Source organism: Mastomys coucha, unplaced genomic scaffold (genome assembly GCF_008632895.1).
Source record: "Mastomys coucha isolate ucsf_1 unplaced genomic scaffold, UCSF_Mcou_1 pScaffold23, whole genome shotgun sequence".
In the NCBI taxonomy this organism is placed as follows: domain Eukaryota; kingdom Metazoa; phylum Chordata; class Mammalia; order Rodentia; family Muridae; genus Mastomys; species Mastomys coucha.
In genome coordinates this window covers 72,661,070-72,685,837 of record NW_022196906.1, presented here as the reverse complement: position 1 = coordinate 72,685,837, position 24,768 = coordinate 72,661,070, and the positions used below count along the sequence as shown (strand labels likewise).

The 24,768-nt window shown below is 45.0% G+C and overlaps 1 protein-coding gene across 1 annotated transcript in view; it reads right to left on the bottom strand.

Moving 5' to 3' along the window:
• Window positions 1-24,768, bottom strand: part of Elovl5 (ELOVL fatty acid elongase 5) — a 65,481-nt gene that overhangs the window by 20,790 nt on the left and 19,923 nt on the right. Inside the window, exon 2 of the mRNA XM_031343084.1 lies at window positions 2,522-2,587. Within this exon, the coding sequence (XP_031198944.1) occupies window positions 2,522-2,579 (58 nt within the window). The 5' untranslated portion in view covers window positions 2,580-2,587. The remainder of the gene's footprint in view (window positions 1-2,521; window positions 2,588-24,768) is intronic.

The following is a 24,768-nucleotide window of genomic DNA, read 5'->3' as shown; positions in this document are numbered from 1 at the left end:
TGAGAACCTTTAGCTCAGGTATTTAGAGCACTATAAGTGTTTGAGACCCATGTTGACTCAAAGGACACCCTACTCTTTCCCTCTCTCCTAGCCAGGACAAGGAAAGGGTAGGAACCCAAGTGCCGCCTAGAAGCAGTCTCCAGCCCTGTGCTCGGCTGCACTGCCTCGCTCACGGCCCCATCTCCTACCCTGGCCTCACAGGGAGGAGGAACATGGCACTGTGGGTTCTCACAAGTCCTTCAGGGCTGGCTGGCCTTAGAGACTGATGGCATACAATGAACAAATATCTTCTTCCTGTGTTGGATGAACAGCCTGAGCTGCTATACTCATGAAGGTGGCCATCTTGAGGACAGATGAGAACGGCAAAGTGGAAAAATACGAAGAACAGCTACTACCATGAGAACGGCAAAGTGGAAAAATACGAAGAACAGCTACTACCACAATGCCCTTGAGATGGGCTGCTCTTCCTTGCAACGTAAGCTAGTCACTAATTACTTCAGACAATTAAAACTTGAATTCTCTGACTCTTTATAACAAAGTGCGAAGGCACTGTTTCAACACAAGCAGATGCAAGTGCATGTCACTGTTCTTTGTCTTTGTCTTTCACAGTACAGCTCGGAATGGCTTGGAACTTGTTACATGATTGGCGCTACTCTCAAATTCACGATTTTCCTCTTCAGCTTCCTGGGTGCTAGGATTACAGGTTTGAGCCAGTTCTGCCAATGCAACTCGTTCTTTCAACTGACCACCCTCTAGTCTAACCTGGTCCTTCTGGATGGGCAACTAGTTTAATTCTCAGAAGGGCATCCTTCCTTCATGTATCTTTGCAAAATGACCAAGAATCGCTGTAGGGTAACAGCTTATGGCATGTACATTCTACCTGCCATGGAAGCAAAGAGGCTGGACCAGGTTAGACACCCCACACCCTTATTCTTATGCCAGATGGTATCAAACACCTTTCATCTTTGACCCACTAATGAAACTCTTTTTGTTTTCTTCTGTATCTTAAAAATGAGTGAAACTGAGAGCCTTCTGTTCTGATAAGAAGCGGTTTACAAGCAACTGCCTAGTTAGGGCTTTGGGGAAAGTGACCGTGAGACCCCTGACAACACTAATGAGTGAATCTATCAGTGGGTTCATCCTTGACTGGACTACAGAGATGCTGAAAACCGTAGGAGGCAGGGCCTGGTGGGAGAGGACAGATCAGCACGGCTTCCCTTCGCAGGGACGGTCTTATCCTCGTCTGTGTCTTTATACGCTCTGCCTCTCGGCTGCTTCAAGAGGCATGGTTACTCTGCCATGCTCTTCCAACAATGGCCAGCCTTGTCTCCGGCACAGAAAGACAAGAGCCAAGGGACCACGGCCTGGACCCTCTGAACCCAGAAGCCAAAATAAACCTTTCCTCCTTTAAATTGATTCTCTTAGTTATTTTGTCAGTGATGGGAACTTTACACATTTCTGTGAACCCCTCAAAGATTTCTTCTCTAAAGAAAGTATTATAGATAATAATAAAAGGCCATGGAGAGCTACTTCAAAAAGAATTAAAAGAACAAATAATGAAAAGTAGCATTATATACCAAGGGATTTCCAGTATACAACATGATGTGAAGTAATGATTTATTAATTAAAAAAAAGGCAGTGGTGGTGCACACCTTTAATCTTAGCACTTGGGAGGCAAAGGCAGGCAGATCTTGGGTTCAAGGCCAGCCTGGTCTTAAAAAAACAAAACAAGACAAAATCCTTAAAGCCCTATTAGAGATATGGAAGGGGGCAGGTGATGGGAAGGGACAGAGGAGAAGGTAACAGAGGGAAAGAACCAAGTATTCTGCAGACATGGAAATGTCCAAATGAAGCCCATTACTCTGTACAATTACCACATGTCAAAATAAACATGATAATTTTTTAAAAATTAAATTCAGAAATGAGAGTAAAGTCCTATGGGCTTACAACATTACAGCACAACAACAGAGCACACATGAAGCCTTGGGTTTCACGCCCAGCACTGATGCATATACTGCTACATGGCTGAGGTGCCGCACAGATACTTGGGTAGCTGAGGCATGAGGATCTGAGGGGTTCAGGGACACCCTGGGCAACAGGTCAAGACCCAGGTTTTAGAGAAAAAAAGCCCCCAGAACTTTGCAAGGGAGAGAGCACCTGGTCCTCAGACTGAGTATGTTTGGAACACCATGGCTTGGTTTCCTCTAGAGAGTCAGGATTTAAGAAAAGCAGACCACCACCAATCAAGGTTAAATCAACGGAGTTCACAGGCTGCAAGTATGGAAACTGAGGCCAGCAGAAAGAAGTTCACAGCCACGGAGTCTGTGCCTCAAGTGCCAGGGGGTGGGGGTGGGATGGCATTCAACTAACAGAGAACTTCACAAGGTCCTTTGTTACTGGAGATAAAGTTTTGATCTCATCACAGAAAATGTTTTCCAAGATCTCATGCAATATTTACAAGAGGCTATAAAGAGATGGGAGGGGAGCCACAGATGATGAGCTAAACCAGAAGCCACCTTACCTCGGGGGCCCAGTAAGGCCTTGAAATAGGTACTGAGTGACGCATCGAAATGTTCCATTTTAAAACCTATTAAAGAGAAAGGAGACATTGATTACTGTCTACTCAAAATACTCCTATACGCATTTTCCTCAAAGAACAAGAACAAGCCACTTTCAAAGGTGCAAAGGGAAAGGCTGAATTTCTCATGCAAAACCCAAACCACTCCCAATGCCTCCATGCAACTGATGTGCTAGGGCTGAAAGCCAGAACAACAACGAGTCCTGTGACTTCACATAAAAACCCAAGTCCCAGTTTCCTGAACTTCTTCTCTCAGTTCCGTAGAAACCTACCCTGTGGTGCTGAACCCCAGTGCAAAGGAAGAACTGGATTGAAAGGTGGCAGACACCCATCCCCACAAGGGACGACACTCAAAACAGCTGGAGAGGTGCTGTGTCCTTGCTTGTCACCCAAAATAATACTGTATATAATATATACTGCATGTTTATATACTCTTAGGCTATATATATTATATACAATATAATTTAAAACATCCTTATTGTGTGTGTGTGGGGGGGTTGTATGTGGAAGTCTGAGGATGAGTTTGGGAATCGGTTCTTTCCTTCTACCACATGGGTTCACAGGGCTCAAACTCAGGTTGTCACACTTGGCAGCATGTGCTTTTACCTGCAGAGCCATCTTGCCATCCCAAGCCTTCCCCTGATGCTGCTATTTATGGCATTTTTACACACACACACACACACACACACACACACACACACACACAGACACACAAAGAACATAAACACATGTAGAGATGTACACAGACACACAGACAGACACACATGTAGAGACATATGGACATACACAGACACACACACACACCCAGACACCCCTCCCCACTGTCTCTCATCTTGCTGGTCCTCTTAACCTCCCCCAGTCATCTATATACTCCACTGACCCCTGGTCTGACTCTGCGCCCTGCGTAAAATTACTTGTCACCTTTGTTTTTATTTTAAATACTTCATGTCCACAGTAAAAAATTAAAATACTAAACTTCATGTCCTCCAACCAGTCCAATCAGCACCAAAGAAGGCAGTCAGTGGTAGTGCTTGAATAAACTGTTCCAAAAATCTCTGCCCTTTGGAGCACATACAAAAAAAAGTCACAATAAACCAAGTTTTATAAATTTAGATTGTAATCTATTAGCAAATGACCAAGTCAATTTAGCATTAAAAATAGCAAACTGATCACAGTAGTGAGTAAAGGTATTTATCCTTAGGACTCTGGATTAATGCTGGGCTGGGTGTGGAAGTGTACACATTTGAGGCAAGACAAACTGATTTGAGGCTAGCCTGGGCTAGCCATAGTTCCAGGTCAGCTGGGGCTATAAAATGAGACCCTGTCTAGAAACAAACCAACCAACAAACAATTCAGTTAAATTTAATATATCTTTAATTTATGATTAACAAATTCACAATCATGTGTTTAGCTATGCTGTAAATACAATTGCACTGTTTTGTTTTAACACAGAATCAATCACTGAGCCTCCAGTTCTTCTGAAAACCTTCAAAACCATTTCTAAGTATTGCCAAACCTCTAGGGAAAGGGTGCGGCATGGGGATGGATAGTATTTCGAGAGAGAAACTTGGAGGAACAAGAGATTATCTAAAACATCAGCATCTAAATGAAAACACTAACTAAATATCGAGGATCTCTCGCCTCCCATGTCCAGCGGAGTGCAAACAGGGGCAGACATTCAGCAGCATCACCTAGAACAAGTGATGTGCCCAGAAGGCACAAGGACCCAGGTCTGAAGCACAGCCAGTGTTGGAATGCACCTCCCTGGTAGCTGTACACACACATTTAATGCCACACAGTAGGAATAAAATTCAAGTCACAGCATCCTGGATTCTAACATCAGGCATAGTTCCCGGAGAAACATGAGGGAACAATACAAGAATCGTTCACTCTGCTTGTTAATAACTAAGAGGCTTTTCAGAAAGCGGGGAGGGGGGAGCTTCAGTTTTTCTAAGTAGAGACCACAGGAAAGCTGGAAACAAGAGTGTAGAAAGGCTTTAAGTGATACAAGGCTAACTGGCTGGGTGGGGGTGGACAGCGTAGGAGAGCCATTAGTGGATTGGGAAAAAAAAAAAGTAAGTTCCTGGAACTGCTCTGAATGGCCTGTTATTCCAAGGGCAGCAGCAGCCTAGGACAGAGTCCAGTTTGAGAATCTAGGCTAACATGGCCAGAGAAAAGCTCGGAAAACGTTTTAAGGTCAAATTTCAATCTGAGAGTACTTTCTAGTGGGTTACAGGAAAGACTTGTGGGTTCAGTTATCTGGAGACAACTGAAGACAGTGTCTGTCCTGGATAATGTGTCTGAACTGCCCGGCGTGGTGTCCTGAAGGAGCTGGCTCACATGGGGGGCTCTCTCCAGAAGCACACCTGGGAGAAGACTTCGGCAGAGGGCCACATCTGTTCTTACAACTCTTTCTCCTGGGTTTGCAGAAGTTTTCTCAATCAAACTTAGGAATAGTGGGCAAAGCAGACAGTCTTTAGAAGAACAGACATGGGAAATGGTCAAGAGGGATCTATGTCACAGATCGCTCGCTGTCCTGTGATGAAGGAGGAATTGACCCATGACTCATCAGCCTGATTCTGACATGCCAGGTGTCTCCCCCCGCCCCCCAACACACACACATATCCACAACTGGGTGTGGCTGCTGGTTCTTCTAAAGTACGAAGATAGGCTGTCATCAAAGGCTTGCATCATTCACATCCACAATATCATGCTTCTGCCCAACACTCACCCATCCACACCATTTATTTTTTCATTTACATTTGTACACTTCCTGTCTGCACAAGTGATGCTGGCTGCTTACTAGGCACCGAGGCCTTAAAACCCTAAGAGATCCAACAGCTCAGAAAATACAATTCAAGGCCAGGGAGAAAAACACTATACACACAAACAGGATCTAAACGGTTTTAATCACCTGTAGTCGACTGCAGTTCGAGAATATTAGACTGAAAATAGCAGAAATGTCTTAGGCTGGTGTTAGACTGTACAGCACCCTGAGAGAGGTACAACCCACACAATCCTGCCTAGAACACAAATCACTTTGTCCTGCATATCCCCACCAACTACACGATACCAATGGGACAAACACTTAGTGACATCCACTTATCAGACTGGCTGTTCACACAGCCTTTATTGATGACCTTAAAAATACAGATGCTGGTGATTTGGAGATATGAAAATAAGCCTCTTAAAGTGTGCTTTATGGCCGGGCAGTGGTGGCGCACGTCTTTAATCCCAGCACTTGGAAGGCAGAGGCAGGCGGATTTCTGAGTTCGGGGCCAGCCTGGTCTACAGAGTTAGTTTCAGGACAGCCAGGGCTATACAGAGAAACCCTGTCTCAAAAAAAAAAAAAAAAAAAAAGTGTGCTTTATGTGAAAAGGTTAAAATTTGTTACTGTGTGTGTGTGTGTGTGAGAGAGAGAGAGAGAGAGAGAGACAGAGAGAGAGAGAGACAGAGAGAGAGAGAGAGAGAGAGAGAAAGAGAGAGGGAGAGAGAGGACGAACACTAGTATGTATAGGTTTTCATATAGTCTCTGGCTTAAGGCATTCAGTGTGGGTCTTGAAGTATATCCAAGTGGATAAGAGAAGAGAAACAACTGTATTAATGAAGATACATACATGAAATGTAAGATACTGTCACAAGAAGAAAGCAGGGTGAGGGGATGGAATGAACCTCAGAGTGGGACTTATTTTCAGAAATCGAGTTAGAGCGGGCTGCCCTGAGGACAGCAGGTGTGAATGCATGAGCCAGCCTGTGTCCATCAAGAGAAAGGGCACTGCACTCCCTTTAAGAGAAGCACAATGGCTCCCAGGCTTGGGTGCATCTGGCCGGGCTCCACAGAGGGCAGTCAAAGAGCACAGCTTGCATGGAGCACGCGGCGAATGGCTAGAGAAAGACGAGGGGTGCCCATCCTTAGCTGCTCACACCCCCTCTATCCCTGATGCTGGCTGTGGACAACCTGCAGCTCTGCGCCCTTTCCAGTCTCATCTCCCTCACGGCCTCATCTGCCGTGCAACAGTACCTTTGTACTTCCCTGCCACACTGGACTGACCCACGGCTGAGGGGCCTTTGGGATATACTCTCGCATAGGTACAGAACCCTGAAGAACCCTTGACATCTGGAGTTATGGGAACGCCATGATCCTACTTGCAGCAATGTTCAACTATGCTGTCAGGTCTGCGGCCTGCCTGCCTGCTGTACTTTCCAGCATCTATGCTGTGAAGCCCAGAGACATGATTCTCAAGCGTGCTAGGCCAAGTGGGAACACGGCCACTCTGTACCACGGTGCTAGTAGGGACCAAGCCAGGCACTGGACCTCTCTAGAGGAAGCTTTGATGCTCTGGAGCAAGCAACAGGCCTTTCTTTGATCTGCCCGGTTCCCCACAAATTGACAAGAAATACATGACAAGAATAGATTACTCTCCCCAGAAACTAGACCCTGCTGACACCGAACCAAAGTAACACAGTCTCTTTAACTTGTGGTCTCTGACCTCCACTCAACCTGGCTGGCCTCACAGAATCCATATTTTGAAATTCTAACCAGAAGAGTACCCTTAAGCTATTCAGGCATTCAAGAGCACACATAAAACACATGGACAAAGATTACACAAGTGAGCAGAGGTTGGAAAGTTAAAATAGATTTCACCTGATCTCCTTGCCTGTCTGTAATAGACAAAAACACCTAGGTTGGCCTCAAACTGGTGACCATCCACCCCTCCCCAGCCTCCCAAGTGCTAGGATAACTGGTGAGTACCACCAGGCAAGGTAAGAATTCCACTATAATACTGCAGGGTGTGCCAGTAGACAGTCTCAGTTGAGTCTTTTCCCACTATAAAATTCTAGACCGCTTTTGGTAATCATGCAACTATCTTATTGTGTCACATTTTAAACATCACGCCATGGAAAACTTAATGGCGCTGGCCATTTCTGTTTAGAAACTCCCCTATAGAAAGAAGAATGTGATGTAATTCTATTTACTTAAAATATGTTTTTAAATGTTAACAAATTCAGATAAATTGAAATTATGTATCTTTTCTCATCATAATGCAATAAAACTTAAATCAATAAAAAGAGAGAAAGAAAGAGAAAGAGAAGGAAAGAAAGAAAGAAAGAAAGGAAGGAAGGAAGGAAGAAATAAAGGAAGAAAGAAAGAAACTTCCCTGTATTTATTTACCTGGGTTCAATTCCCAGGCTCCAAATAGCAGCTCACAATTGTCTGTAGCTCTAGTCCCAGGGGAGCTGGCACCCTCACACAGATATGCATGCAGGCAAAACACCAAAATGAATGAATGAATGAATGAATGAATGAATGAATGAACGAATGATGAAATAAACTCCCTTATATTTATGAAAGAACAGCTGAAGAGGCCATGAGGGGAGGAAAGAGTTCAGCACACCATCTAAATCACTTCCAGCAACCACTTAGAATTTAGAATCCTTATGCCTGAATCCAAAGAAAGATCAGAACCACCACAACATGAAATACTGTAAACTCTGAACCCAAAAGGGCAAACAAATCACATGCCCAAAGCGGGCCCAGCCCTGCTCCTGTGGAAAACCCACATCCAATCTACCTCATTAGCTCCCTTCGAATGTAGTGTGAGCCCAGGTGAATTATATAGCAGTTAGAATGAAAAATTACACCATAAGAGGATTTCCGGCAAGCCAGGCCCCCTCTGCTGCTGCCCACTGGGTTGCCAAGAAGGGTGAGAGAGGTGGCAATGGGCCTGGAATGGCAGTGACGACGAGGAATCCTGAGGCTCCTCAGGCGATGCAGCGAAATCTGAAGAGCGTGAGATCTCCCAAGCACAGTCTACCTGCTGAAGGAAGCAAGGGAGCTGCCAAACAACGAAAAGGGCTTGGACCATATGGCAATCTGTCTGGGCAGGCCAGACTTTATAAAACGATATCAGAGTTGGAATGCACATCACAGCAAGGAGAGCTGATGCCCTACACCTACAACCAGGCCACCTGGTGACCCATCTACGCTAGGGACATTCTGGAAATTCTGTTTCTGGCTGCAAAGGTGACAGGAGCAGGCTGGCAGTCTCCTTTTCTGTGAAATCAGTTCAAATTCCTTTTGGCTTAAAAATACATCATGGGAGTTTAGTTGTCTACCATGTTACCCATCACACTGTGTTTAACTGTTTTGAACTGTCAAAGTTCACCTAAAACAGCCAACAAGTTGGGCTAACAAACCTATGACCTGCAAGGCCAGGCTGGCACTCACAGCCTGCACTCAAGCTCATCCATGACTTTTGATGGTCAACTTAGGGCGAGCAGGCGTGGGACACTTTATGCTGGCTGCCAACACACACACATACACACAAGGCGTGGGGCACTTTATGTTGGCTGCCAACACATATACACACACATACACACGCATACACAACCATAGCCACAACACGTTACCCCCAAATTGTTGAGTTCTATGCTGAGAACATTGGCTCCCAAAAAGAGAGAATAAGCAGCAATTCTTTCTAGAAATGTTAAAACACAGCCTCAAAGCATTGGAGTGCTCTGTGAATTCCCAGCCAGCCCATGTTCATAGTAAGACCCCATCTCAAAAAAAAAAAAACCAAAACAAACAAACAAAAAAAAAACCTGAAATGTTGAATACACAAGGGGGGAAATAGTCTAACAAGCTTCGGGATACAAATGTAACCCAACAATGAAACAATGAAATCCCTCAAAACTTCTGGCATTTAAATAAATAATAAAGTTGGGCTAACAAGATAATTAGCTCAGTGCCTCCATTCCCACATATAAAGCTATACTTATTTTTTTCTACTGTAGAACTTCCATTTGCTCTAACCTCACTCAAAGAACCTAAGTCTCATCAGTACCCTGAAGATGGGTCCCTTTCCTTTTTTGTCCCCTGACAAACTTGAAGGAAAGCAGCAGAGTCCACTCAGGCCCTCGGATCAGTGACTAAGAGCGAGGTATGGCTGTGCTGTTTTTCCCAGGCACAGATCAGGCTGTGGAGAAGGTAAAGCCGTCCTACTGTTGGGACATAATGGGACAATTCGGGGACAGATGTTTAAAATGTTGCCACCATCAGAATTCCTATGCACTAAAATAAGATTAGATGTTTCAAATGGGAAGCCTCCATCTCAACTTTAGTGACTGCTGGTTGGTGGAGGGAGGGAAGGAGGCACTATTTTAGGGCTGGAGGGCATTCTGCACTTGGCAAGCAGGGAGCCCTGAATTACTGGGTCCCCAGGACTCAGGCACACACTAGCACCGAGAAGGGAACTGGTAGGAGACTGCACACTGCTGGAGGATACTCTCTAAACCGACAGCTGCTCCAGTAGCCTGGTCTTTTGTTGTGATCTGTGGCAACAGTGCTGCAGTGTGGTTCGCTTGTTTGCTTGAGACAAGGTCTCACTATGTAACCCAAACTGGTCTCAAACCTCATAATCCTCCTGCCTCAGCCTTCAGAGAGCTAGGATTGTTTACCCACATGCCCAGTTGTTCTTAAAGGAATCACCTGTAACCCTCCTCCCTACTCTCCCTTCCCAGCCCTTCCTCCTTCCTCCCAGCCCCACTTCAGGGGCCTCCCTGGAGTTTCTTGTAGCTCTGTCATCTGGACTCACTTAGCACACAGCAACCTCTACCTGACGGCGGAAGCTCGTTATTTCAAGTTAGGTATTATGAAGCACAAGACTGTGCCACCTTAAAGTTTTACTTATTTCAATTTGTTCTGAGTAAGAGAGTACACAGTTATGATACTACAGATGGTCAGACACTCAGGACACAGTTGCCATTCCGAAGGAAAGTGGGAGAAAGACCGACTGTCCCACACCAGCAGCTTCCTAAAATCCTAGTTACAGAGGTGTTTTCCAGGGAGCCCTTCCTCGGTGCTCTGCTCCCCTCTTAGCAACGTGCTAAACATTTTGTGAGGTATGAAACAACTTAAAAAATACAAACACACACGTACGTACGTACATGCACACCTTTCAACATTGAAAGGAACTTCCTTTCTACTCAGGACAAAGATAACGTGCTTTCTGGTCCTTAAAAACAATATATAAATAATCTAAGAAACTCAGACATAAGAAAATCAGTCTGAAAGGGCAACTGGAATGGTCCTAGAATTCAATTCTAGGGGAATTCTTAACAGGGACTTTAGCTTTCACAGTTTTTTTTTTTTGTTTGTTTGTTTTTTTGTTTTTTTTTTTGTTTTTTTGCTTTTCTGAGACAGGGTTTCTCTGTATAGCCCTGGCTGTCCTGGAACTCACTCTGTAGACCAGGCTGGCCTCGAACTCAGAAATCCGCCTGCCTCTGCCTCTGCCTCCCAAGTGCTGGGATTAAAGGCGTGCACTACCACCGCCCGGCAGCTTTCAGTCTTTAACACGGACTCTACATACCAACTTATTCATCAGATGGGTACATTGTTATAGAAATTTATCCTTAACAGTACTTCATTTCCACTTTAAACCCGAGAACTGGTGATAACTTTTGCTTCATCAAAACACACTCTGTTGCTTGGAATGATACAATATCTGATGCACAGAACCCCCTCCTCACTGATACATGAACATGGGTCAGCTGCAGGTGGACTCAGAGCTCATTCTCACAATAACCCACTAACACTCACGAAGCTACAGTGTAGCAGCAATGTAAACCTTGCGTTAGTGTGGGAATCCAGCCACACCACAACTGGTTTTCCTTCTGTGCTCCACAGCTGCTTTTCATGCTACCAGGCTTTTGAAACGGAGCTGACTCACTCGAACATATTTCTTGAATTATTGTGTGCCAAGCCACATACTGCTTTATTAGTAAAAGGACAGAGGCCGACAGGACCCCAACCCTTCCTAAAACACAGAGTCGTGAGTGATATGCAAAGACACCTGTTGGCCAATCAGAACTGAGAAGGCGTAGTGAGGAGCACACCCATACTCTGAGGCAAGCCAGCCACAGTTCAAGTGCTTGTCTTGCCAACAGACGACCTTGGGAAAGTGACTGACTCTTTCAGAGTCTCAGATCTCAAGCCTGTGAAATGAGGATAATTACACCTTCACGTGACACCGTGAGTCAACACAGGTAAAGCATTATTACCATCATAACAAACTCAACACTGATCAAACATACACCTGATGTTTATGAACTCAAATTCCCTACGATGTAGTGGGCAGTAACACTTGGTATCAGGGCTCTGTTGTTCTCTATTGTAGATGGAGTCACAGGCAATAACAACATGTGAATCACAGGACCTGCAAGAAAACTCTAGGTGAATTTCTCTAGAATGCTGATCACTGATTTCTCTGTGAAAAATGCCGATCAGGGTCCATTTCATCCTTAGTAGAGAGCAGATGTAAGTCTGTGTCTGGCCTGCCTCTCATCCCTCACAACCAGCCAATGGTGGACGCAGAGAGAATTTTGCTTTTGCATGTCTGTGTACCTGGCATGAGTTTACGCACAGTCGTTCTCTCATACCACACGGTGTCAGAACTAGAACTACAGGCAGCCATAAGCTATCCGACCTGGGTGCTGAGAACCAAACCTCGGTTCTCTAAAAGAACAGTAAGTGCTTTCAACCTCTCTGGCCAACAAGATTCAAACTCTTTGACGTGTGGCGGTGGGAGAACAATCCTCAGAAGGAACTATGCTTTCAACTTTAATCTTTTCCTGGCCTGGTGACAGCCGTGAGCCATAGCTACCCGTCAGCCATGTGATCCCATGGGTTATCGCTAGGGGACTGGGGTGCTAAGCTGCAATGGATGGATCTGGACATCACTGTCCCATGTCAAGATCCACTTTACCTAGAGAAGTGCTGAGCTGCCAGGGGTCATGCACTCAAAAACTGAACTTGGGTCCTCTGTTCTACATCCTACTGCTCTTAAAACACTTCAGACAGACTTCCACGGATCCTATGATGCGATCACTACTACTGCCTGTGACTTTATTAACAACAGAGAATACAGAGAGCCCTGGTATCAGGCAAGTTTCACAGCCCATGACCTCACAGGGAATTTCAGTCCAACTTCTTGATTGTACTAAAGATAATGAAGAGAGAGCTGACTGGATATATACTTCTTATGAGGCCATACAGGATGAATGTAATTTTAAATGATAACACATTACAATACAACCATATGTACACTGCCCCCAAAACAGTTGTGTTCCCCTAAAATGGATGGTACTTGAGGCCTCGGAAACCTCTGCAATGCATTTCAGGAAAACGAGGCCATGATCCTCCCTTGGCCTCATCTGCCAACTCCACCATCATTTCTACCTCCCCCAAGCCCTGCCCCAAGACAGGGTTTCTCTGTGCAGCCCTAGCTGTCCTGGAATTTGCTCTGTAGACCAGGCTGGCCCTGCCTCCTCAGTGCTGGGATTTAAGTCATGTGCTACCCACTGCCCAGCTGTTTCCACTGTATTTCAATCTGTGATAAAAATGGAGATTTTTTTGTAAAATGTAATTTTAGTTAAAATACAACTATCTGTTCATTTGTCCACCATTCTAACTAGATCTAAGTTCTTCAAGAGTGAAACCTCTGGAGTTCACATCTGTACCTTTAAAGAGAACCTGGATGTGCATGTGACTGCCCGTGTAAGTCTGGTTAAGTGAGGACATACATATGTCCCCCTGGAGTCCCACAGTTTCCTAGCAATAACTTTTCAAATCTGGCTGTACTCACAATTATCCAGAAGCTTTAAAACACAGATGTCTGGTTGGGCGGTGGTGGCGCACGCCTTTAATCCCAGCACTTGGGGGGCAGAGGCAGGTGGATTTCTGAGTTCAAGGCCAGCCTGGTCTACAGAGTGAGTTCCAGGATAGCCAAGGCTACACAGAGAAATCCTGTCTGGAAAAAAACAAAAAAACCCCAAAAACCAAAAACCAAAAACCAAAAACCAAAACCACACACAGAGATGTTTGGAAGCCATCCCTAGAAGTTCGGGATCATCAGCTTTTGGGAGAAAGCTCTCTACAAGGGCCTCTGAACTCACAAATCCATGTCCATGTCCCAGCTTACAGTTACAGCTGATGCTGCTTACACACTCATCCCATCCACATAGCGCATTACACCGACAAAGCCTAGACAGCAGGTTCAAGGACAAGCTGGTTTCTATCCCAACAGATCCTGGCATATTTCCTTGTTTGCTGTAATTTCACCAGCTAAGAGGAAGGAGGACCACGTCCATCCCAACCGTCTCTCCAAAGGCAACCAAACTCTACCACTGCAGACAGGAATCCTTAGGTGTTCTAATACTGCTCCACCTCGCATTCATGGCACATACCCAGCATGCATTCCACAGCACAGCCAGCTCTCCTGCAGACTCCCCAGATGATGTGAAGTTCTAGGAGAAGCCCCTGGCTGCTAGTTCTCTAAGCCACAAAGCAGGGTCTGAACTATTTTTAAAACAGAAGACTTTCCATCTGAAACTCAAAAGTTTTCAATGCTATTCAATGTCACAACAGCAGCAATTCTTTTTATCAGGAAAAATAAAATAACAACCCACAGTTCTCCCCCACTTCTTTCACAGAAAGCCAGAGGCAGTCAATTGGGTTCACGTGGAACCCAATCACAGAGTCACTGTGGTTGTAGCACCAAGGGGGCCTGCAAAGCACAGTTGCTGTTAACAGCTCGGGCTTCTCTTTCAAAAGGCCCATGTAAGAGGCACAATGATAAGCTACATAGAAGGCAGATGGTAACAGGTGTTGGCATTGGGATATTTGTTGTTGTTGGGGAACCTGGAATATTTGTGAGGCTTTGTTGTTGTTCAGTTTGTTGTTTTGTTGTTTGAGACAGGGTCTCACTATGCAGCCCTGGCTGGCCTACAGCTCACTATATAGACCAGGCTGGCTCAAACTTCCAGAGATACACCTGCCTCTGCTTAAATGCTTCAACTTTTTTTTTGGTATTTATGTAAACACCTAGAAACCAACACTAAAGAAAGAAAAGCAGATGTGTATTACAATTTCTCTGAAGACCATCATCTAGGAAATATTTAGAACTGCAGAAATATTCAAAAGAGCTCTTAAAATTCTATCTGGGAATAACGAGCTACAGAAACGATGGGCTTCCGGCGACACTCAAGTTCAGTGCCGCGGTGTAGTGGTATATGTGTTATGGAAAACAGGTTAGGAAGTTCTCAGAACAGGAAAGAACTTCATGTTGCCCAGCAAGTCTAGATATTCATCTGAGAGAATGAAAATCTATGATCTCTTACTTCTAACAGCCCAAGGTTAAAGCAACTCGATAGTCCAACAACAAATCAACAGAGTGTGCTGGGACGAGATGGGACAGAAAGGCATGGCAAGTGTTATTCTGCACAGCACACAGCAATTACTCTCAATGCCCAGAACAAATGACTGAAGAAACACAAAGTACAAACATGGCTGCCAGGGACAGGGGTGGGGTGGGGTATGAGAGGAATGGAAGTAGAATGGAAAGTGTCTACTGTGTATGTGGAGTTTCTTTTCAGGGATGTTAAACACTCTAAAATTATATGCACTTAAATAAATAACTTTTTAAAAATGCTTAAACTATATTTGGTATTTATGTAAATGTCTAGAAATCAATACTAAAAAATATTACAATTTCCCTGAAGACCATCATCTAGGTAATATTTAAAACTGTAGAAATATTGAGAAGAGCTATTAAAATTCTATCTAGAAATTATGACCTACAGAAACTATGGTAGAGGCCCCACAATTACATATTACTCTATCACTAAAATGAATTTACTCAACATTTGGAGAAATGAAAAACTATGTTCACACGAACACGAACATAGCAGCTTTTATCATGGCAAGCCTTGAACTCAAATAACTATGATGTTCTTTAATGGGTGGATAGTCAGTAGGACAGCAGTATGTCCATCCTATGGACTATTACTTAGCAATTATTAAAAACCACACACACACACACACACACACACATGCACACACACGCACACACATTACACACATACTCATGCACACATGTACGCACGCGCGCGCACACACACACACCCCTGGCATGGAATACTTGCCATGAGTTGTTCGTCAGGGAGGCCCGCAAACAATGCAGGCAAGCCATTAGTGTTGCTCTCCGTTGCCCAAAGCTAGACTGTAAGACTACTGCTGAAGACACAGCACACTTTGGTTGGACATTAAAGAAGTCAAGATGGAATTGATTCAAAAATTTCTACCCTGCTGGCTGGCTTTCATAACACCATAGAGTGCTTTGGGCCACTGGAAGAGAAACGTCATCAATGGTTTTATCCAGCAGTGAATCTTGAACAAGAGTGCTAACCAGCTTGACAAGATGTGTCTACTGAGCCAGGCAGTGGGGGTGCACGCCTTTAATCCCAGCACTTGGGAGGCAGAGGCAGGCAGATTTCTGAGTTCGGGGCCAGCCTGGTCTACAGAGTGAGTTCCAGGACAGTCAGGGCTATACGGAGAAACCCTGTCTCCAAAAACCAAAAACCAAACCAAACCAAAAAATCCAAAAAAAAAAAAAACAAAAAAAGATGTGCCTACTGGAACAACTGCACATGAAGGTTATGATGTGAACCAACCACTTTCTGGTTGAATTTGAGGCCTGCTCTAAAGAGCAGGTCAAAGGCCTAAGGCTCTGGGCAGAGGATGGGGGAGTGGTCAGGGGATGGGGGAGTGGCCACTAAGGTCTTGGGAGTGAAAGGAGAATCTGGTACTGCTGTTCTGCTAGATGGACATGCTGTCAAACTGCCTCCTAAATTAGTTATGCTTATACCCACAGAGAAGTGCTGCTTTCAACCTTGATCAGGGAAGTCTCTCTCTGCAGCCAATGCAGCGACCCGTCAGGTGCTGAGAAAGACACTGTGAGTGCTCAGCCCTAAATAGGGACACATTGCTCCCTAAAGCTCAGGAAACATCATTATGGAAGAGGAAAGAAAAGAATGTAAAGGCCAAAGAAGGGTACTGTGAGATGACTTCCAGGCATGGCAGGCAGCTGTAACTGGGCTTTCAGGGATACAGAGAGAAGGGTGAGGGAATGAAGACAGGAAGGACCAAGGGAAGGAAAGGAGAGAAAACAGAAGCAGACAGGAAAGTGGGAGAGGGACATGTTGGGGACAGCCAGGGGTAGTGGGAGAGGAGAGAATCAAGACACTGTGTATTCATGTTTGAAACCTCGAAGGATAAAAGACTTAAAAAAAAAAAAAAAAAAAACACTATTGATACATCAACAATCTCCTTGACTGTCCAGAGATATATAAACTGAGTCAAAGAGGTCTTTTGTTTGTTTGTTTGTTTGTTTGTTTGTTTGTTTTGAGACAGGGTTTCTCTGTAGAGCCCTGGCTGTCCTGGAGCTCACTCTGTAGACCAGGCTGGCCTCGAACTCAGAAATCCACCTGCCTCTGCCTCCCAAGTGCTGGGATTAAAGGCATGTGCCACCACTGTCCAGCTAGTCAAAGAAGTCAATCCACTTACATAATATTTCTGCAATAATCAAATTACAGAGCTAAAGAGGAGCTTAGTGGCTGCTAAGGGTGAGAGGTGAAGGAGAAAGATGTGGCAATCAAAGCAAACTTGCATGATGACGCCAAGCCATACCAGACTGTACCAGGTCAACGTCTGCAGGGCACTTGCCCTGGGAAACCAGGTGAAGGCTACTTAGGATCTGTGTGCTAGCTCTTTTATTTATGTTAAATTAAAATATAATTCCACAGTTCCCCTACTCCCTTCATCCTCACCCACAAGCCCCTGCCCTAGCTCCCTCTGTGTGTACCTTCACTCTCTTTCAGCTACATACTAATCTACAACTCGCTCAAAGGTTCAACTCTTAAAAATCCATAACGGTTACAAGAAAATCTAACCAACAAGCAAGGCTTGGCATTTATTAAATAAAAGCAAACACACAGCCAGATCCTCAATCTAATCAACATGGTGGTGGTTTTGGGGGTGCAACTAAAAAATCAATAAGAGTGTGTGTTGAGAAAAGGGGGGGTCCTTTGACCTTTGCCCCAGAGCTTAAACCATCACCAATCACAGGTGTTTCTGCTGCTCTCGGCTCCACGGCAATCTGTCGGAGCTTCATCTACTTAACCCTCAACTCTGCAGACCAGGTGGGATGGATGGGGAGTGGGTTTCCATCCTCCTGCTTCATGTCAGGGTGCCCTGCATGGCACAAAGGCCCCCTGAATAAAATGTCATCTTTCACATTCAAAGTGTGGTCTGAGCTACCTCAGCCATAATGACAAATGTAAAATCTCATCTTACAGGACTCTAACAAGCAAAGACACCTGGATAAAGCTCTAACAGCCCCAGGGCTTTGTATAACAGTGAGTGCAAGCTATGTGTCCTTGTCCCTAGTAAGTGGGCCACCTTGCCTCATCTCGGCTCCTACTGCAGATTCAATCTGGGGTTTCACATTGCAAAGGTGTTCTGCAGCGGAGTTAGTCTTGGGCCCCTGTGACAAAAGTCCTCAGTACTGTTGTTTTGGTTTTTTTTTAATAGTGACACATCCCAGGTGTTTCTGGCAACAAAATATGAAAGGTTGTTGCTATTGTCTGGTTAATTTCTTATCAATGCCACTGGAAGTGACAAGGATAAAGAGGTATTTCTCAAATAATGCATGGTGCTCTCACCCTTAACCCCAGCACTCAGGGGAAGTGGAGATAAGTGGGGAGTTCTGGGCCAACCACAGGCTACATAGAGATCTGTCTCAATAAAGAGAGGCAACTTTACATGTGGAAGGGCTCCTGTCGCTCTGGGACCCCCTTCCAGATGCCACTTGGCTCTGCATGGGGTTTTCTATCATGCAGGAGCCACGGGGACTGGCACAGTCCCTCGACTGAGGCGGCTTCAGCCTTTCAGGAATGCCTTTCCTCTGCGACCACGGGCTCATGGTGCTTCGTCAGGCCACAGGGCCGTGTCTGAGTGGAACTGCCTACGTTCTCCCCGGCCCCAGCAATCTCAGCAGTGCTCTCACGAGAGTCCTTCACTCCAGCTTTCCCCAGGCAGCAAGGTTCAACCTGAGCTGTCGGAAAAGCCAGTCCCTGTAACAAAATGAAGGAAAGCCAGTGGCAACATTAACATGAAGTCCACCAAGGCTTACCCAACGGGTCATCACAGGAAACCCAAAGAGATTTAGAAGGGACTCTATCTGTGTACAGAAGTTGTAAATAGCTTTTCCTAGAGAAATGAGGGAAATTTTAATAAAAGAAGGTATAAAATGGTCTTAGAAGACGCCTTTCCTGAGCATCACTCTCATGCTGGCCAGGAGTGATCGTCTCTCCCCGAAGCTCAAAGAGCTAGCTGTTCTACAGATGGGATTCCTTCATTATCTTTATCAAAAATATCCATGCTCAGCAGAAATTCACAAAGCCCAACACTGTACAGACAGACAGACACATGTGTGTGCACACACACACAAGAGAGATTGAAAGGCAAGACTGACTAGCTAGCAGGTGACAGAAATGAAATGGCACATAATATCCTACCTGATTTGGAGAAGCTATCACATATTTCCTTGTGCACAAAAAGCTGAAGAGCTGAGCCTGATAAAACACAACAGCAGTCTAAAAGAGCTTGTCACTTCCTCCCGTGACTTTCGTCATACACACAAGCAATCTAACGGATTCCCTCCATCTGGAGATCAGCTACAGCCAGCCTGGGCTGCTGTAACAAACACCCAAGACAAGATGGCTCAGTAAGCCATTTCTTCCTAGGAGTGATGGAGGACAGAATGTCCAGACCTTTTTGTACTTCTTTTTTGTTGTTTTGGTTTGTTGAAATAGAGTCTCACTCTGTACCTCTGGCTGGCCTGGAACTCACTATGCAGACCAAGCTGGCCTTGAACTCAGAGATCTGTCTCTGCCTATGGAGTACTGGGATCAGAGGTGTGCTCCATCACATCCAGTGATGTTTTGTTTGTTTTTTTTAGACGTGTTTTATTTTTAATTGTAAGTACGTGTGTGTGTGTGCTTCTGTGTGAGTGATTACACGTGAGTGTAGGTGTCCACTGAGGCCAGAGACAGGAGATCCCCGGAACTGGAGCTAGAGTGAATTGTGAAGCACCTGGTTTGGACTATGAGAACTGAGCCTGGGTCCTCTGGAATAGCAACGAAGGCTCTTAACAACTGAGCATCTCTAAACCCCCATAATGTTTTTCTCTTTAATACCCACAATATCTCCTTTATGTAAAGGTGTGTTACAGATACTCTTTGGTCAATCTGGCTTTTGAAATGAGGACTGTTGATTTTTAAAGAGCTTCAAAAAGAGGCAACCTCTGAAAGCAACTGTAAATTTGGTCTGCGAGAGAAAGACAGGGGCCCAGATCTTTTTAAGTCAAATGTGTTCTGTGGTTAGGAGGACACCACTCTCCTGGTTGGTTTCCTAACTGTGTACATAGCATCCTGCAGCAGAGAGGCCCTGGTGATCGACAGCTGAGTCAGCCATATTTTGTTTCTGTCCTTGGTTATCAGAGGAGCTAAAGCAATAGAAAACAGCTTGATTTTTCCAATCTTTGTGCGGGTGCTGATGAACAGGAAAATATTTTGACTTGATCACAGAGAAATTTTATACCCATGTCAGAGGACACACCCTGAGTGTCCTCTACCTACCCATAGAATAACTATGTGCCTTGGGATACAATGGCTTCAATTTATAACCAACTAGCTTCTACCTGGGTCATATGGCCTCATGGTGACAAGAGGTTCCCTCTGTCTGGGAACTGTCTCTCTCACTGTAGCAAACTGTCTAGCAAGTAGGGAGAGAAGCTGTTCTGGGTTTAATAGGATGGGGCAGCATTAACTCTGGCCTAATGCGTCCTAGCATCAAACACATACTGCATCATTATGGACTGTAGTGCTTTGCTAACGAGTTAAAAAGATTTCATTATGAAGCCTGAATGTTCTTCCTTGGGTGATGCTGGCTTCAAGATAAGCCCATCAATAACAGAAACACACCAATAACAATCCCAGAGGTAGCTACCACTGAACACTGAGGACCAAGCACCATACCACACAAACGGTTCAATTTAATCTTCGCAATAATCCTATAAAGGGTTATTTTTCTTATTTACAGAAGCAGAGACTCACACATTAGAAACTGCAGAGCCTGTACTGGGTGGAAGACAGATCCAACTCTGGTTGCCCAGCTCCTCACTGCCACTAAAATTAGAACAGGTTTAATCTTCCCACTTTGCTGCTTATAAACCTCATCTGTGTACTCTGGCAGAAAGTTGGGGTGACCCCATTTAGCTGAACTTATGGTTCCAGACACTCTCACTCAGGACCCCACTATCCATCCTGAAACTGGACAACCCTTCTCCCTTTAAACACAAGTTCCTAGCCAGCCCTGCTCTCTGAGTCTTCCAGGGATCCAGTCGACTTTGGGAACCATCTCCACAAGACCCACATCTTTGGCCCCACCCACGCATCTTTGCTCTTCTGGTCAGGCTGGATCCCAGCAAGCCACTCCAGGAATATTCCTGACGCCACACCCGTGGAGCCTGACTCCCAGGAAAAATAACTAGCAGAACCAGACTTCTGCCAAACTCAGTGTCCAAATGAGTAGCACTCTATCTTCAAACATCACTCTGACACAACAGAGTAGATGAGCCACAGACACTGCCCATGTTTGAATGTGTCAGCAGGTAAGTCTGCTGAGGTCCGCATGGAAGCAAGCAAGGTAGTCACGAGTGGTGCGGAGACAAGGTCTCTCCTCTGGGAACAAGAAATACTCTGCAATAAGACAGCAGTGTCTGTAGAACACTGAGGACACACCAAACCCCACTGTACTAAAACCATCAATCATGTACTGTGTAAACCAGTAGAAATTCAGCGGGGCGGTAGTGGCGCCCGCCTTTAATCCCAGCACTTGGGAGGCAGAGGCAGGCGGATTTCTGAGTTCGAGGCCAGCCTGGTCTACAGAGTGAGTTCCAGGAAGCCGGGGCTACACAGAGAAACCCTGTCTCGAAAAACCAAAAAAAAAAAAAAAAAAAAAAAAAAAAGTAGAAATTCACCCTTCCCCACTTACTGTCTATTTTAAGACAACCTTTTTATTTTTAACTCACAGAATAACTATACACTTACAAGGTACAGTGTGACAGTCTGCACATATATATAACATGTGATGGTTATCATGGTAACCATATACATCATCTCAGACATAGCACTGCTTCACAGTAAGAACACCCAAAACCGTCTCAAGTAGCTACGCTACATACTTCACTGCTGTCAGCCATGGCTGCCCTGTGCCACAGAACATGACAGGTTAACTCCTCCTCCCTTACTGCACCTGTGATGCCTCTCTCCCCGCCCCCTTCCGAGATCATCCCACTAGCACTTCTGTGAGATCAGCCTTTGAGCTTCCTTGTCTACGTGAGAAGATGTGGGGACTGTCTTTCTGTGAGTGACTTAGTTCCTCCTCCTAGGGTAGTGCTCTCCAGTTCCACCCACGTTACAAAGAGGCTCAACAGAATTACACTGTGTGTGTATATCCTATTTTCTTTATTCAGCTCAGCTGACAGGTTGGTTGGTTCCACTTCCTGGCTTTTACAGATAGCGCAGCAATAAACTCCCAAGTATGGGGTCTCTTCAGCATACTGCTTTCCTTCCACTGCAAAGCACCAGTGTGGGATCACTAACCGTTCTATCAGGTACCTCTTCATCCTCTACTTTTGTCTGAGTTCTTCCCCTTCCAAGAATTCATCCATAGCCCATCTCCAAAGACTGGGTTGAGCCTACCCAACCTGAAAAATCAGCCCTTAAACTGTTTGTCCACAAAGCTCACTCTCAATGTACATCACCAGACTTGCTTTTCATTCCTGTCTCTCCAGTTTCATTTTCAGCGATGGAGCAAACTAGATAGTAAAACGTACCTGCACTGACAGATGCACGAGCAGGGTAAGCCTTCGAGAAACCGAGGTCAGGAACGAGACAGGGATGCAGCACAAAGCGCTGTTGTTAGGGACAACCAGCCAACTGAAGAAAACACTTCACAAGGGACTGTCCCGAACTCACTCACTCAACAGTGAAAGCAAGATTTCTCAATGTTAAAAAGTGGCAACATTCACTTCAGCACATGCGACACTGGAGTAAAACAGAGATCGGCAAGGCCCTTGCGCAAGGACAACATACATTTGTGAAACAGTCCTTATTTTTATTAATTCTTTTTTTCAACAAGTGGGCAAAAATAATCTGACAAGACATTTCTCAAAAGGAAGTGGCAAAGAAGTACATGAAAAATACTTGGTGTCACCAAGGAAACTGAGAAATCATCACCTACCAATGAGAACGGCTCTGATTGAGAAGAGAAAACACTAGTGGAGACAGGAAAAAAAAATGCCAAAATCATTCCAGCAAGGAGTGTAGATAATGCTGTCACTGACAGAAAACTGCAAGGAAAGGGTTCCTCAAAAAGCCAAACTCAGAACCACCACAGAAGCCAGCAGGTCCCATCCTGGTGTATCTCCAAGGATGTCGAGATAATGATGCCAAAGACTAAGGATTCAGCTGGTCAGGGAGCATTTACGCTCTATGTGTAGATGGCCTAGGCTGCACCCTCAGCAAGATACAGGCATGCGTACAAACAAGAGCCAAGATGGAGACGCAAGTGGAATGGGGCACACAAACAAGCCAGGCACACATAAGCAAGTCAGGACACATACCCAAGTCAGGAACAGCAAGAAGACCGCTATTTAGTGGTTTCACTCGTGGGAGTTTAAATGTTGATTTCATAGAAAAAGAAAGGTAGGAAGGTAGAGGGTGGGGCGGGGATGAACGCCTAAGGATCCACTATTAACATGAACATGAACTGCAGGCCGCTGGGATGACAGCAGCCTATGACTACTCTCCTCCAGAGATCTGCTACGTTTCAGGGCTGCTGATGGTCTCCATCAGAATGCTTGTCCTATCTGATCCCAGACTGTGTGTGTGTGTGTGTGTGTGTGTGTGTGCGCGTGCGCGCGCACGTGTCTGTCTGTCTCCTTATTTCCTATGTTCATTCCCTAGTGCTGTCATCAGGTCAACCCCAAAGCTGTTCATTCAGGTAGCAGCAAGGGGAGCGGGAGGACAGAAACAGATCAGATACTAGGTAAGATAGTGTGGGTGGGGAGTACAGCTTCCAGTGTTCTGTAGCCCAGCAGAATGGCTGTAATGTACAATAGTCTATCTATATTTTAAACTAGAAGAGTTTAATATAGTTAATCTATATTTAACTAGAAGAGTTTGAAGGATCTCAGTGCCATTTGATCATAATATATTTGTATGCATGTATCAAATGTCTACAGTATACTCTCTAAATATGTGCAATAATTGTTAATTAAAACTTTAGAAAAGAAATAATCAGATACTCTTTAGCTATTAAAATTCATTAAAAAAAAAACCAAAACAACCACCACAACAAAACAGGCTTGGCTGGTATGGGGGGGACGGTGCCTAAGGAGGAATGTTACATAATTGCAATTTTCTTGCTACTGAAACATTCCCTCCTACAAGAAAGCTTAAGGCAGAAAAGAACTCAAAACCACCGCAGGAAGTCCCTGAAACTGACAGGATTCAAGAGGCAAGCCAAGCTCCAAAGGAGACTTTAAGACCAAGTCCAACCCCTTTGAATAAGCAGAGATAAGTGAGTTGCCTGGAAGGGCTCAGATCAGCCAAGCCACCTAGAAAGGACACTCAACCCATTAAGCTGCAGGCTGTGCAGTGTGCTCCACATGCCTAGCTTTGTTTTTGTTTTTGTTTTGTTTTTTTGAGACAGGGTTTCTCTGTGTAGCCCTGGCTGCCCTCGAACTCAGAAATCCGCCTGCCTCTGCCTCCCAAGTGCTGAGATTAAAGGCGCCACTACGGCCCGGCCTAGCTTTGTTTGTTAGTTGTTCTGCCCCTATCACAGTAAACTTTACTGGTTCACCAAGTTGGACCTTAGTGGTAACTGGACTTCGGTCTGTCCTGGCCTCCCTAACTAGGCTGAGTAGTGGATTTTGTGGTGTGTGTGTGTGTTTGTGTGTGTGGGGAGTGATGGGGGGTCAGAGGAACAGAGGGATGGAGGGAGGAAAGTAAGGAGGAGGAAGGAGGAGGAGGAGGAGGAGGAGGAGACATCTTCCCCAGGAAAAGTCTGTTACACAACAAAGGCAGGCAGGTCTCTGTGTCAAAAAAAAAAAAAATCATTAAAAGTAAAAGTAAAACTTCATTCAGTTCCTCATTACATTAGTCACTTTCCAAGTCTTGGTGACAACATGTAGCTGGTGCAAACTACTAGGCTAGTCAGTGCAAAC